This window comes from Arctopsyche grandis, chromosome 13 (genome assembly GCF_051622035.1).
Source record: "Arctopsyche grandis isolate Sample6627 chromosome 13, ASM5162203v2, whole genome shotgun sequence".
NCBI classification, from domain to species: Eukaryota; Metazoa; Arthropoda; class Insecta; order Trichoptera; family Hydropsychidae; genus Arctopsyche; species Arctopsyche grandis.
The window spans coordinates 12,704,086-12,719,769 of NC_135367.1; the positions used below are offsets into that span (position 1 = coordinate 12,704,086).

Genomic DNA, 15,684 nt, shown 5'->3' on the forward strand with positions numbered 1-15,684 from the left:
TAAATCTGTCGAAACTATGAAGCTATGGACACATTCCAACCCAAAAGGGTTTATCCACCAGTTTTAGCGCAAAGGTCGTTTTATTTATTTTTTAGTATGCACTTGGGTATCGAGAATGACACCAAGCTCGGTGTGGTCGAAGCGAGACGAAAAGGTCAAACGGGGACGTTGGGTACACAACGATCGGATCGCCAACTGGTTGGTCTTCCAACATCCAAAAATAATAAAAATGAGAGATAACCCGGTTGGAAATAAACAAAATAATAAAAAAAAAGGTTGGCTATAGTGCTGCAGGATGAATGACCGATTTAATTTTCATTCATGTGTTGCATGAACTAACATAACTACATATAATATGTAATTGTAGTGAGGAATGTTTTTTAGATATAAACTTGGCTTCCGGTCTATCAGATTAGTAGAATTGATATCTAGCATAAACATTGTAAGCATGAAAGTATTCAAATGCTAAGGACCTGAGATATTTAAACGAAACCTTATATGGATAAAACGAGACTTATAGCATTTGCGATAAGCGACTTGACTATTTATTCCTGGGTATATGCAAACTAGTGGCGTGCCGTGAAAATCTCTACGCTTTTGTCGCACTTGCGTGAGTGAGCAACACTAGGAAACGTCATTTCTTTTTTCACACTCGTGCAACAGATTGCTCCAACGCGACGAGTGTGCTATACAGATTAAGAATGATTAAACAGGTATAAGAACCAATTTATTAAACACGAAATTTATGGTCAAACGATTAACAGCGACAGAGACACCTGTGGACAAAATTTTTCAGCATTTTCTTATCGGCGAAAATTGAGATACCAAATAACTCGAAATTTTGTGAAAGGAATGGAACAGGATTGCCAATTTGTTGGAACCGTTTCAATGAAATCAGATAAATCGGCAAACTCTAACAGGAAACAATCGACCTTGGAGTCACATACCCAAGGTCTGGGCAACAGCATACGGGATATAACCCGTGACCACACAATTGAAAGCATTACATGCTAACCATTGATCTATACTATCAGTCCCCTTTTATTCTGTGCGACAAAAACAGGGAGATTTTCAAAGCACGCCACTGATGCATACTTTAAAGATTTCAACTACTATCGACATCAAAAGCATTTGAAATAAACATTTCGTATCCCAAAAACCATAAATTTTTTTTGTCAAAACAAAATTCGGATTAATCAAATCTAAAGACCAGATGCAATACGTAGCAATATTTAAAATATGACCTTGAAAGTTTAATTTCCTTTAAGTATGTATAACGAAAACCATGACAGGTATAGCAACACATGTCACAGCTTGTGATTCTCAAAATATGATTGTTCAAAACCATGCCAGACAGTTCGTTTAGCAAATAAGAATATAGTAATTCAAATGAGGGACCGTCAGGCGAACAGCAACCATGACAGGGATAATTTTTACGTGCTCGATAAAATGTTTTCATCCGAACACACCATATTTGTAAAACAAACTTTCTTCAATTTGTTAAAGTGACATAAAAACTTAAATCCACTTTAAAGCCATAATCACGCGAATAGTCCAAACTAAGCCGGTAACAAGCAAACATTTACAAAACCACCATCTAGATTGCAGAGGATTACTCAAGTTCACTTTACATATTACTAGGATAAACAGGGATTATCCAATTATACAAGAAAAAATGATCGAAAGTCGACAGTTGGCTGGATCGAAACACTTCAGTCAGACGGGAAAAGGGAGGGTTGGGTGGAAAATGCAAGTGACCGATGGCAAACCAGACAGAACAGGTGAGGGGGATGAGAGAGCAGTCGGTGAACGACCCTCTATTTGCTGCACCTCTTCACCGCAACCACATTCCTACTTGCACTTTAATACGTCTAATGGAACAATAGTGAAAAAAGCTTTTGTATATACAAATGTCAAAAATTGTATGCGCACAATGAACGAGGTGTTGACAAGTCGAAAAAGCTACCAAATATCTCTGCGAAAAAGTTCAGATGACAATAGGTTATTATTGAGACGTCGACGCTGAAAATGGACGTCACTACCAAAGAGGTTCGTGACTGAATATTAGTTGTAAAATTTATTTTGGATATGATGACAATAGCTATAGTTTGTCATCGGAACAAAATGGGAGCTAAACTAGCATGTGGTCGGTTCAACAGTTCACCGAAGCAACAGATATTATCTATCAAGGCCTGATCTAACAGAAGACATGTTGACTTGGACTCAATCCACGAATCAAAAACCATATTGCAGATATTAAAAAAAAAAAAACAGTTAACAAAAAGAAAAATTTAAGTCGAAATAAAAAATATGTAACCAAAACTTTATTATCATATTTGTAATGCATGAGCATAGTGGTTAGCGTATAATTCTATCAACTGAGGGGTCATCGGCTCAATCCCTACCCTAGTGTAGCTGGCCAGGACTTGTATATATGTGACTCCAGGTCGATCGTTACCTATCAGAGTTTGCCAATTTCTCTGTTTTAATTGTTGAAAAGGTTCAATCAAAATTGGCAACCTATCCTAATTTGTCACCATTATTTGGATATAGTTTCAAATTTATGACAATGTTATAAATTTATATAAAGTACAATGTAGAAATTTTTTCGTCACCTTGAGACAAAACCCATAATGGTACCATGATAAAAATAAATTTAAATTTCTAGTTCCATTTGCTACACATATTTTATGACCGGAAGTATAAAATAAAAATGACGTCGCTCTGACAGTGAAAGCACAAACAGACAGAACTGGAAGCGTGAGGGAACTTTAACAGCGTAGGGCCGTAGGGGGTCGACCGGGTTTGCAAAGGACACTGTCCGAGTCCGTCAGAGTGCACTTGTACATGCAAATATAGAACTAACGTTTCACCTACATTCATCACTGTCATCTACCTTAAAACATGACATTAAGATAAGGAGAAAAGCATCAAAAAGCCATCGACGCTCTTCAACGTTGATGGTCGAAGTAATTTTTTTTCTAATTCGCAAAATTATCTTAAAAATTATCGCTTTTTTTTATAAATAATTTTGTACATCCATTTTAATTTATTACTTAAAACAGATAAAATCTTAGAGCAGGCAGGTTAGAAATCATGCGAACTTGGACGTCTTCATTTACCATACGATCGACAGTGACATTACGAGAATTCGAGTCCAATTAACCGCATGATTAGCAGCAATAATTGAGCTTGATCAAAGTAATTGCGACGGCTTCAAGAAATCATCGAATATTTTTTAGAGCTCATCAACAAACACATTTTGTACCTTTTACTCTACGTATACATAGTCGGAATGTTAGTAGCAAGGGGCTGAAGGGGTGAATTTCCCCAAAGTATAGAATTTATACGACACATTAAACGGGAAATGTAAACGTCGGAGACGAATAAATTAAAATATTTGAGACGTAATCGTAAATATCAACCGAGTTAATTATTAAGAGTCGGTTTCACGGATCGATAACTGCGAGACTCTCCCACTCGGGCCATTACGATTGGCGCCACTCTGCGAATTAAACTGGACACCGCTTTGATTCTATGTAATTGAAAGATTGGTATATTTAAACATGTATATTTTTTTCCGACGTGTAAGGTGGATAGATATTTATGAACAATGAACGCAATATGCAATTATGTCATAATAAATCTAAGTCGAGCCATTACACGCGCGCATACCTTTCTTTTTCAACTCGACACTAATGTATTTAAAGATAAACGTCGCTTTTTTTCCCCCCACTTTTCGGTCAGAAATGGTCATGACAGGTTGTTTATTTATCGCTAGATATATCGATTTGGATCAATCAATGATGACCAAAATAAAAAAAACGTCTACAGTTAACCGACATTGCACAATTCTGCAATTTTTATCGTGCAACTAACGAACGCAAGAGCAAGATTCCAGACTCAATTCATCAGAATTTATAGTACCATTAAGTACATTTGGAATAAACTAACAAAAAATATTTGTTTGAGCCTGAAGGCTTTTGCTATGATAGAATCTCGTCAGTTTACATAAATTACACATCCGGTGCTTAAGTGCAGGTGATGATATATGTATAGAGGAAGCGTTGACATGATCGATTGTAATAAACTAATAACTAATAAGTATTGGTTTGTCTCAAAATCATCTCAAGGAAATTAAAATTTACGATAAATCTAAAATAGGCAGATTCTTCTTGACACCAAATTCACAAGTTTTTCCTATGATCGGGGCCGAGGAGAGGGGAGGGGGGAGACGGTGCAAATTCCCGGTACTCTTTTACTACTAGCTACTTTTATGGGCCTGGTCTGAAATGGTAAGCAAAGATATAAGCGAAACCTGCAAATTCCCGCCTGCTCTGCGGTGATGAATTCGTCGACAAAATTCGCCATAAGCAGTCAAGTACATATGTAATATATATTTATTAAACACAGTTATTTTTATTTTTAATCAAAAATTTTGGTCACTAAATTACATTTTCTCCCGGGCTCGAATTTTCTCTCGGCGCCTATGCCTGTGATTATTCAACAGAATATATTTAGATTTCAATATATTACGATGAAACGATGTTTAATTTAATCACGTCTAATCCGTTCCACCTTGCAATTTATCGAGACACATTTGCTCGACATTTTCGGTGTATCTCGTCGTCGAGTTTCTATATATACATAACACATTTACGAAAATATTTAACATAGTGAAATACTTATTTTATAAGATAAACATTAACTATTAAAATATATAGTAAGAATTGATTTATAAACGTTTTTTTTTTAATATATTAAAGGTATCTAATAACTTAAAAATCTATGAATGATCACAATATGTCTCGTATATTTAAGATATTACCTTCATCTATACAAAAAAAAAATTGTAAACAATATACAAATTCCTGTTCAAACAAACGAAAAGTCAAGAAAACGAGTCTCAAGAAAGTTCATGTCGGTAGAACGCATAGGTTTTAATCAATGAACTTCTTAGTCATTTCTTAGTACCCCTGGCAGTGTCAAAGCTTAAATAAAAACGTTTTAAGTACTTAGTACATATTTGTAGGTAGTTATATAGCTAAGCAAATTTTTATGGAACATATCAATATCATAAATAATATGTATAATATAATGTTAACACTGCTGTTGTTTGTTTGGTTACTATGTATGTAGTTATACAATGTTTTAGTTTGATTAGTTCTCTTATAAATATATACATGAATCTTAATCCTGGAGGAAGCAAGTTGTTTGAAGAAACATGGCTATTAATCGTCGTGGTCCATTCGGGACTTTCATCAACTGAAACTCTTTAGAAAGTCAATCGAAACGAACCGGCTGACAGTAACAATTGCCTAACAGCACATGGCCCCGCAACTAAGATGACCTTATATGGAAATGGGAACACGGCGATCGCCGTTTGGACCAAATAAATAAACGAAACGCTTAACGAAAATAGTAATACTAATAAAAATAATAATACTAAAGGAACTGGCTGTGTGTGCATGCGTGAGAGTTTTTAAGATTACGTCGTAATCGAAACGATAGCAGCAACACACCTACACGATAGTAAAATTATACAACTGAGAAATCAAATCATACATACATAATATGAAGAATATCGATGAAAATATTACCAGGTAGTAGAAAGTAAGACAGGACTATCAAGATGAAGATTACATGGAACTAAAAATCTAATCCGGAAATACTCGCTGGATTTTCAATACGTATTGATATATTGACAGTTCAATCAATGTTATCATTGGCAATATCATTCGTATTAGCAAAGGTGATTGACCTATTACAATAAGTCGGAATAGCAAAAAAAATCCAGTACCAGTTCCCTACCTGAAAGAAGAGTCTCTATTATGTATTGAGGCCGTCGCGATGTGACAAATCATCTCCCAGCGTATTATTTTGATCATGTGTGTGTGTGTGTGATCACCACAAGTGAGTCAATCACCTGGAAGGTTAAGTCAAAATTTCCATGTCTCCAAAACTAACAGCTCTAAAAAATGCCTCAATGTCTTGTATGTAAGGACTGTTTATACTTATATCGATTTCCATTCCAACCAGCAACATATCTCAGTGGTCAGCGTCTAACACTTTCAACTTAGTGATCATGGGTTCATTCCTTGACCCGGTGTTGCTGGCCGGACCCTGGACATATGACTCCAGGTCGATCGTTTCCTATCAGAGTTTGCCCATTTATCCGATTTTATTGAAACGGTTCAACCGAATTGACAACCTTTCCTGTCTCTCGCGATATTCGAGTTTATACCATCTCGAATTTGCTGATATATAAAAAATGCTACCCACTCTGTAAAATGTGTGTATTTCTCGAAATATTAGTATTATCGATGGTTGTAATTGGCAAGAAAGGCGCACTGGGGTTTACCCATTAGGCCTTCCTGGTATACACACATATAAAAAATAAAATAAAAATGATCGATCGTATCCATGACTCAACTTAAACGATATTGGCATACCACCATAGAAAGTTTCACATAAAATCTAGCAAGTCGACTGAAAAGTAAGGCAGGACCCATAAAGAAAACATCGCCCGGGGGTTGCACAATCGAGTCTAGATCTAGAGAGACGGAGAGATCACAGATGTGTCAAAAATTAAAAAAAATAAAATAAATAAATATAAACGTCTCGGGGAGTGAAAAAAAAAGATGGCGGGCGCCGAGCAAAAGTGACCTCCTCTACCATTTAAGGACAAAACGTGATCACTCTCGCACACGTACACACACAGTATCTCTCGTTGAGTCATAGATCAACCATATGTTTCGAACGAGTGTCTTTTTTGAGTCGAATTTTAAAAGTCGACTTACCGGCGAAGATAATGCACTAACTAACCTTATCCCTTATAAAGTCTGCTGGAACCTGTGGCATTCAATGGCGCGTGCTTTATGGTTATCGCGGATTCAAAATGTCAAGGTGTCAAATCGCATAACACATAAATACTACATTGTAATGTACATTGCCTACTTACTTTACTCATGAATTTAGAAACTAGTCGTTAGCATGCTATACAACGGTTTCAGATTGAAACAAGCACCGAGAAAAAAAATTTGAAGGGAATATCAATTAGTGAATTAATAATGTACATATATGAGAAAGTGTGAAGTTAAGTAGGGGTGGCGAGCAGGCGCATCTGATAGCCAGCGTCATCACGTCGATCTGTCAGTGAGTTCTGATGATTTCGTTAATGATTAAATTCTTCTAGCGCTATGTCGGAGACATTTGCTTACTGTAATTAGAGCTTAACTCCGTATGTTGGTAAAATATCAAAGCAACAGAAGAGTGGTTCAAAATCAGCCCATAAATACTTCGCCACGTACAAACAATTGGTAGAATTAATAAAAAGCTTGTAATAAAAAAGGAAATCATCGATATTGAATCAAATTCATTTAGATTAATCTAAATATTAAAGAGTACACGTCATTGAGAAACGCTGCACTAGGACATAAAACCATTTAAGACATTGAAAAATGCTGAGATCGCTCACCGCGAAACATATGGCGCGTCGACTACGTCTAGTCAATGAATCTCAAATGTTATTACGAATTTGTACAGTTAAATCGTAATCTCTGACCGTATAAGTCGAACGACCTTTACAGATTACACGCAGACGGACCGCTTAATTAAAATGTGGCAGTAAAATACAGCAGATAAACCGTGCACATGGTGTGGCGCGCTAGGAGCGAAGATCAGAAAAAAGTGAAAGTGCAAAGCGCCGTGATCCAAATCTGCAATACAATAACTTATTTTTATTTTGAATGGCTATACAAATTAGGCACTACACATACATAGTGGAGTCGAACGCCGCCATTTCTGTCTGGATTTTAAAGTCTCTCCGTTCGGAGTGAAAGGGTCAAGATTTTAGCGAGATACTAAAACGAGGGGCTCGGCTCGCTTTTGGATTCCGAGAAGCGTTCGTTGCCCCGTCTGAAAAAATGTGCAATAAAACGAAAAAGTTGTGAAAACTCTGTGAATTAAAATACGGCAATAAATAAAATCTGAGGAAACGTGCTCCAGCATGCGAGTTGAATATCAATTTGGACAAAGGGGGTGTTTTAGGTCCTACCTATGTATATGAAGGGAAGTTGTATGAAATTGTTTCTTGGGGAGATTTTGAAGGGTCTCCGACTACTGGCGAGAGATGAAAATGTGCAGCGTTGGCGCCAAAGCATACTTCTATTCAAGTGAAATGAGAAAAGTTGATAACTGAAAAGATGGTTGTTTGCTAGTTGGGCTTATACACTGACCTGAAAGACCTTGAACATGACCTTGTTCTCGATTTATACCGCTTAAGACTCATATGAAGGGTTTTAACGAGGTGATAAAAACAAGACGAAGAGTAAACTGTCAATGCCTACTATGTATAGGACGAGGACTAGGAACAGATGGCTTGTGGATACGTCCTTACATACAAAACAAGCTTGTGATAATTTTATAGTAAAATCGAAAGCGTATATGTACGTATTGAGCTTAGAACTACAACTTCTGATATCGTACACTTAAAACTTTACTCCCTTTTTTACAGCTTACATAATTTCTAAGGAGTATTTCATATTATCCTGATACACAAATGACGGAAATTAAAAGATATCCATATTAATAATACACTTGAGAAGAGTTTCAGTGATTACAACAATATGTATATACCCTTCAGATGTAAACACAGATTACCTAAGCACAATTTTCTTTATATCATTGACTCTAGAAAGTCTAGTTAAAAATAATATGTATATATTGGATACATAAAATGTACATTTGTATATGAACGTTTGTTTATTTATTCATATATGTACTTATATGTCTGCCAGGAAAGCCTAACAGATAAACCTCAACGCACTTTCCTGGCCAATTATTAAAAATTATAAAGTATCAATTATACAGGAGAGACAGAATGGGTAGCATTTTATAATAGCCGCAAATTCGAGATGCTTATAAACTCGAATTGGCGAGAGATGAATAAGATATATTTTATGCACATTATATATACAATAATCATCATAAATAAATAGGTTTAAGCTTTTTTCCCTAGTATGCTGTATACATTATCATTTAAATAAAATAATACTATTGACTAGTGGCCCGGTGCACGAAAATTCATGCTTGTGGGAAGGAAAAAATTACAAAAAAATATTTTTCTTCGCTGTCTCCAACTGAGCGCGCTCCGTGTCTCGTGCCGTCTCGCTCTCAATGTCAATTTATTTCACATAGCTCCACAATATGCAAAAAGCTCTCTTACGATGTATGAAAAGTTATTAATATCGTATATCCGTCAACAGACGATACTTTCAAGAAAAATCTTACATATAAAACTGAAACGGCGTCTGTAATTCGTTTCTGATTGGCTGTCATCAAAGTCGTTTCTGATTGGCTGGATTGGTCAAAGACGTTCGTGATTCGCTCAGTCGTTAAAATTGTATTTATTCGATTAAAATAAATTTAACAAAATAATTAATTTAGATTTTTTCATGATTTTCATTTCATTTCCATTTACAAAGCGAAGCCGGGTAGCACCACTAGTAATGCATAAAATAGGGGTGACCGTGAAAAAGTCGAAAATGTTCGTTTACCATGCATACATATGAAAAACGGTTAGTATATATATATCAGTGGCGTGCGGTAAACTCTCTCTCTCCCCGTCGTACATCCTCACTTAATTTGCGCGAGCAGGATACAAGAGGAACAGGCTTTTCCTCCCGTATCCTGCGCGCGCACATTAAACAAGGCTGTATGACAAAAAGAGAGATAATTTCACCGCATGCCACTAATATATATTATATATATGTATACATAGTACCGTTTACCATGCACTCTTTTTTTTTGTTGATATTTCGACTTAAGTTCTTTCGATTTTCGATCGTTGCCTTCCGATATTTGCTTTTTCTACCTTTTCACTTTCGGTCCCGTTAGGTAGACCCATAAAATAGTCAATGATCGCTTAATCGGCAGGTATTAAAATATGCATAATATGTATTGTAAGCACAATTTATGAACAATAAACATTTAACTAAAATATATTGGTAGTAAATGAGGATTATTACTCTTGTCATAAAAATCAATGCCTAATATATTCAAATAAAAAAAATCTCACTTTTCCTTGACCAATATGCTCGCATAATACCTACTAGATTTTCAAAACCTATAATAATACGTTTGAGCTAAATGAAAACAAAAATATGAGCAAATGCAACGCAACAAGTGCACATAAAGTTTTATCTTATCATTTTTAATCGCCCGCACCGAATCGAGGGGCTACAACAATGCACTCGAACCCGCAGATAAGAAACGGCTGAAAAAACCACAAATGAAAATCAATCCACAGGGCGCGCGAGTCAATGACGCGCAGAGCCTCTAAAAGGAGCATGGACGCACAGCGGATGCGCGCACAAAAAAAACCGGCCTTAAATATTTTTTATTATTATTATATTGTGTGGACAAACAATGAGTGGAGGAGGCGCGAGCGGATCGTCGCGAATAAACTCGACTTGCATATAATTAGATCGAGAGAGTTGCAACAACATTATTCACGGGTTATTCTGGTGGTTTGTGGGTACGCGGGCGAGCCAGCGGCCACGGTGACTTCCTAGTGGTCCACAGACGGACAGACGAGAGACGAGGTCTGTAGTAGTAGTACATACATAATTCTCTCTCGGTGCGAAGGTGACGGCCGTCGTAGGCCGGAAAGCGACAATGACACGATGAAATTACGCAACTCGTAAATATCCAGCGGGGCAAACATATATTACACATTATACGTATGTACACACATGTACAAAGTAGTGGGGTACGCCCACGACGCAAGCTAGAGACGCACACATTTCGATCTGGCAGGATGTCGTATTTCAAACAATTCCATTCGACGAATTTGGTTCGAATGCAAAGTGTTCAAAGCTTGGACGCAACCTATGGGAGCAGAGTTCCAGGAACAGCGATTAGGTTAAAATTGGAGCATTCTTAATTTGGGCTCAAAGTACCGACTGTGTTAGACAAATTTGGCTTACTTAAAAAGGACCGTCTGTTTGTTTGAGAACATGTTGGAGTTTATCTGAGATTCCGTGTCAAAATTCTAACTTAAACGTTTGTATCATCTATTACCAGCGACATTAGCGTGTAATGCTTCCAATTGTGGGGTCACGGGTTCAATCCCTGGCTGTGCTGCTGGCCAGACCAGCCAGATTGGGTATGTGACCAAGGTCTAACAGAGTTTGCCAATTTTATTGAAAAAGTCAAAACAAAAAAGGCACCCTATCATATTTCTCGCAAAATTCGAATTATACAGCATCTCAAATTCGCTGATTTACAAAATGCTAAAAATTTGTCCATAAATTTGGCCTTGAAAAAATACTAACAATACATACATACATACAACGTTTGAAAATATATGTCGTGTAAAGTAAATGGGTGTATACCTGTATAAAATAAATAAAATATAAAATAGGGGGGGCTAGCCGGGGTTGTGGAGTCTGATTCGTAGAATCGCGGCTTTTTAGACAAAGTTGGAGCCAAATCGCACGAAAATTTAGAATCGCGAAACGATTCAGAATCGCGAAAATCAAAAAAAAAGTCAGAATCGCGTTTTATTTTTCTAATGACTACATTGCTTGGGATTTAACCAAAAAATGCATAGCCACCCAACCATAAAAAATAGCCAAATCAGAATTTATTCTGAAAAAGCGTAGTTTGAAGCCAAGAAAAACTGAAAATATGTGAGATAAAAGTTTCGAGATATGGCATTACTTTTTATTTTTTCAAGTTAGACCTACGTAAAGATGTCTTCATGTACATACACCTACATAACTTCTGCCTTATAAACTGCGTCCGAATTAAGACACGCAGAGAAACAAAACGCACACGAAGACATAGTAGTTGTATCTCGGTGAGCGCATTGTCTCCGTGTAATCGAGCATCCGATATATGTACACAAATCCATATTATAGTTTTGAAATGTTTCCACGAGAAATGGTGCACGGACATCTGGCCCAACGACAATTAATCCGTGTCAATTGGTCCATACGACATTACGTCTAGGCGACCACTATTCCATACGACATTAGACCTCAAGAATCATCCGCAATAACAAGCAATCAAGACAAAATTACACGCACAGGTAAGTGTACACATACAATACAATGCACACACGTGCTAGGCGATAGTAATTGCATAGTGGGGTCGTAATTTAGAATTTGCCCCGGTGCGGTGTAAACAAAGCGGTTCCCAACAGGTGGTACGGCAACCGCGACCTGTCTCAAACGACTTTGACACGCGCACTACGATCTATTTTCAGTTTTTATATCTATTTCGCGTTTTATTTCCTTTTTTACGCACACGCCCACGCCTATTTTCGGATGCTGCGATGACTATCGACTTTAATACGGCCGATCGCTCGGCTAGTTTGTGCATGGGTTCTATTTATACGCGTTTTGGGCCTAAGGCGAAATCGATTTGTATTTACAATGTATATCATCCATATATTTATATATGTGTATTATATTTTCCAGACTTGCTTTTGCGTCTTCGCTCGATTGGTTTCGTCTGATTTATCGAGTGCCATTTTCCGACTCGTGGGGGGAAAACCGCAGAGGGTCGGGTGCTCGATTTGCGCCCTTTGATTTATTTAGCGAAAGTTCGTTCTAATTATACGGAATGATTTAGCTTGTTTTTCCGTAAAAAGTATATAGTACTTACCCTACAACGTATTGACGTAGAACTACTCGTATTTATATTAGTTGACCTGGTGACTTAAACTAACGAAAATTCCGTTTATGTTCACAAAGCAAATTTCCAAAATAATGATTGACAAAGATCAAATAAATGAATCTTTTGAAAACAATAACTCTGGTTTTGCAAAAAATCCTTAACTAAGACGTATGTAGTTCGTCGTTTTAACACAGTGATCCTATAACACGCTTGATATATACAGCAAGAAAATGTAAAAAAGTAAAAACTGATCATAAAAAGAATGAAATTGTAAAAAAACATAATACAGGATATAATATCCTTCTATATTATATTTTTTTTATATTTTCTTACGCCTTTATGCCGAACCGAACCAGCGCGTTATAGAAGAGTTGACTCTACAGAGTAACTAGTCATGACAAAAATAAGAAGAAAAAGGCTTGAAGCACAGACACAGAATCGTACGGCATGGCATGCCTAGGTAGACTCTAGATGTAAATGTCATTGGTAATTACATTTCTTAAAACATAGGAATCACCGCTATCGATCACTATCAAACCTATGCCAATACATCGATAAAATATCACCGAAAACACTCCAGGGGGTGAGTTTTGGCCTAGATTTTGCTAGCGTATATCAAGTTTTTTTTACATATGCATAATTATCTATAAAAAAAAAACACGTGCCGCATAAAACTCTGTGCGCCTGTCCCTTTTATAGTTGTATTAATAAAGTCGAAGTCGATGATAATCGAAGTCGTCGCCATACGGTGACAGTTAAATTAGAGCATTCAGTTTGGTAAACATTAATATTGGTTGCACAGTACATATTGGTCATAAATTATCACTCTTAGTATGGCGTATAGTCCTCGATTTACATATGCATACAGAACCGATCCATTCATAAGCAAACGTAGTACCTATCCGGAACCGTACAATGTATCTCCGACTCCACAACAAACCCTCGGAGCTTCGAAATAGAGTGATTACCGACGTTTTTCCCATAACGATTCGGTCGTTAGAGACCTTCATTGTGGTATGTCGAGACGCGAGCCACAGATTAAGTGCATTCCTAACTGCAGTTTACGGACGGAGGCCACACCTGCCATAGAAAAACACCCTGCGATTGACCACCCGCAACTTTTTACACGCTTTAAAACAATTTTTTCAACAAATTGTAGCAAAACCGAGCTATCAAGGTCGTCAGCTTATTGGCGATAGTCGTAACACTCCTCGAAAGTGGTTTTTATTAATTGTCGCCATACAAGTATATTAACGAGCTCGTTTACCGTACTATCGTTTCGGCGTAATATCAACGCCAGCTCTGTTTCTATGTTTCTAATTTTTTTTATTTCTGGAGCTCTGTAATCGCGATTGCGTCACTTACAAACTGGTGTGCGTGTGTGTCTGTTACGATTTAGAAAATTTTCTCGGACGTTTTGTTCCACGGATGTGGATTCTCTTCTCACGTGATACTAAAATTTGACCGTTTGCATTGTTTCGGAAGCGAGCTTAGCCTTTCCAGCTAGAGCAATAAACGTTTACTTCCAATTGTGAAGAAAAATAAAAAAATTATGACCCTCCAGCACTGATTTCATGTGGCATAATAGCCGATTTGTAACATAAACCCTGCCTACAAACTTCACTTTCAGAATAACTACTCAATAGAAATACGGAAAGTACTATTTATTATATGTAAGTTGTGAAAGAGGCTGTGCCTGTTTTTGCCATCGTCAAGTAAACCTATCTGATAAGTCGTTATATAAATCAAGTCCCTCGAGATCACTCAAAACTGGCCCTAAAAGTCTGTATATACCCATAACGAAAAGTATTACAATCATGCTCCAGTTTTTTGTTATGTACATAATGTCACGGTGAATTCCTCCACTATTCCAGAGACAGAGAGTAAAAGTATGAAAAATTTTCAAGGAAATCCTTGAGGAGGACCTCATAAAGATTTCAGTCAAATAAGGACATTAATAAAGACGAAACAAGATCAGCACGATGCAAAAGCCTCTGTGGTGACCTTGATTTTTATAGTCGCATTCCTGATCCACCAATGAATCCACGCGTGTATTAACTCCGACGAGCATTTTTCGGTGTGTATTCAGGTGGTACTCGTAGAATTAGAAGAAACCATGGTATGCATAATCAGCCTGAAATATATAGTGTATAAAAGCGAAAGCAAACTCACGTATATGAGCCCCGAGTAGTATCTGTCCTTGATGTTGTGCAGAACGGAGGCCTCGTTGAGGCACGTGAGGTCGGCCATGTCCTCGACCTTGTTGAACTTGGGCGGGTTCATCTTTTGGATGTCGTCGAGGCCCACAAGCATCCTCTTGCCGGTGTCGGCGACCTCGACCTCGACCTCGTCACCATGCTCGCCCTTGATGCCGGCGGCCACGAAACCCTGGCTTTCGTGTGGAACCCACACCAGCCGCTTCTGGGTCCATTCGGCCTGCGTGGCCGGATCATTGAAGTTGTTTCGGTCCACGGACAGGTACCGCAACTCCGGATCGGTCAGCTCGTCTGCCATCCTGGCTGGATCTCTTTTGCCTCGGTCTTCGGACTACTCTATCTCCCGAGCGAAGGTCGCTTGCTCCACTGTTGGAGGACGAAGCTCGACGTCGACGCGGTCTACACGTTTCGTGGGGAATTTTCTCTTACTCTTGCAGCGAACGTGCGATCGCATCAAATCATAGTTGGATGAACGGCCACGGTTTCACAGTCGAATCTTGCAAAACTGGAACCAACAAAAAAAAAATAAGTCAAACGAGTAATAAGTAAAGACCGGCGGACAAGATGCTCGACGGCTAAAAAAAATGGTTCACTATTGTCAACCATTTTTTTGCTCTCCTGATTTCTCGGACAATGGAGAAGTCTGTTGTTATTTTATGGCGGCAACTTGAACGCCGATCTCTAGTAATAAGTGCAAGGCTGTGGATTCGTCAAAAAAGACCCATGCAAAAATAAATCCGATTGGGTTAATTTTTGAATTTGTTTGGAGTACTAATACAGTACC

At 37.7% G+C, this 15,684-nt stretch overlaps 1 protein-coding gene across 1 annotated transcript in view; it reads right to left on the reverse strand.

The window, feature by feature from the left end:
• The window catches only part of zip (myosin heavy chain 10), a 58,731-nt gene that overhangs the window by 37,823 nt on the left and 5,224 nt on the right, over nucleotides 1–15,684 (reverse strand). The window contains exon 2 of the mRNA XM_077444348.1: nucleotides 14,857–15,405. Within this exon, the coding sequence (XP_077300474.1) occupies nucleotides 14,857–15,198 (342 nt within the window). The 5' untranslated portion in view covers nucleotides 15,199–15,405. The remainder of the gene's footprint in view (nucleotides 1–14,856; nucleotides 15,406–15,684) is intronic.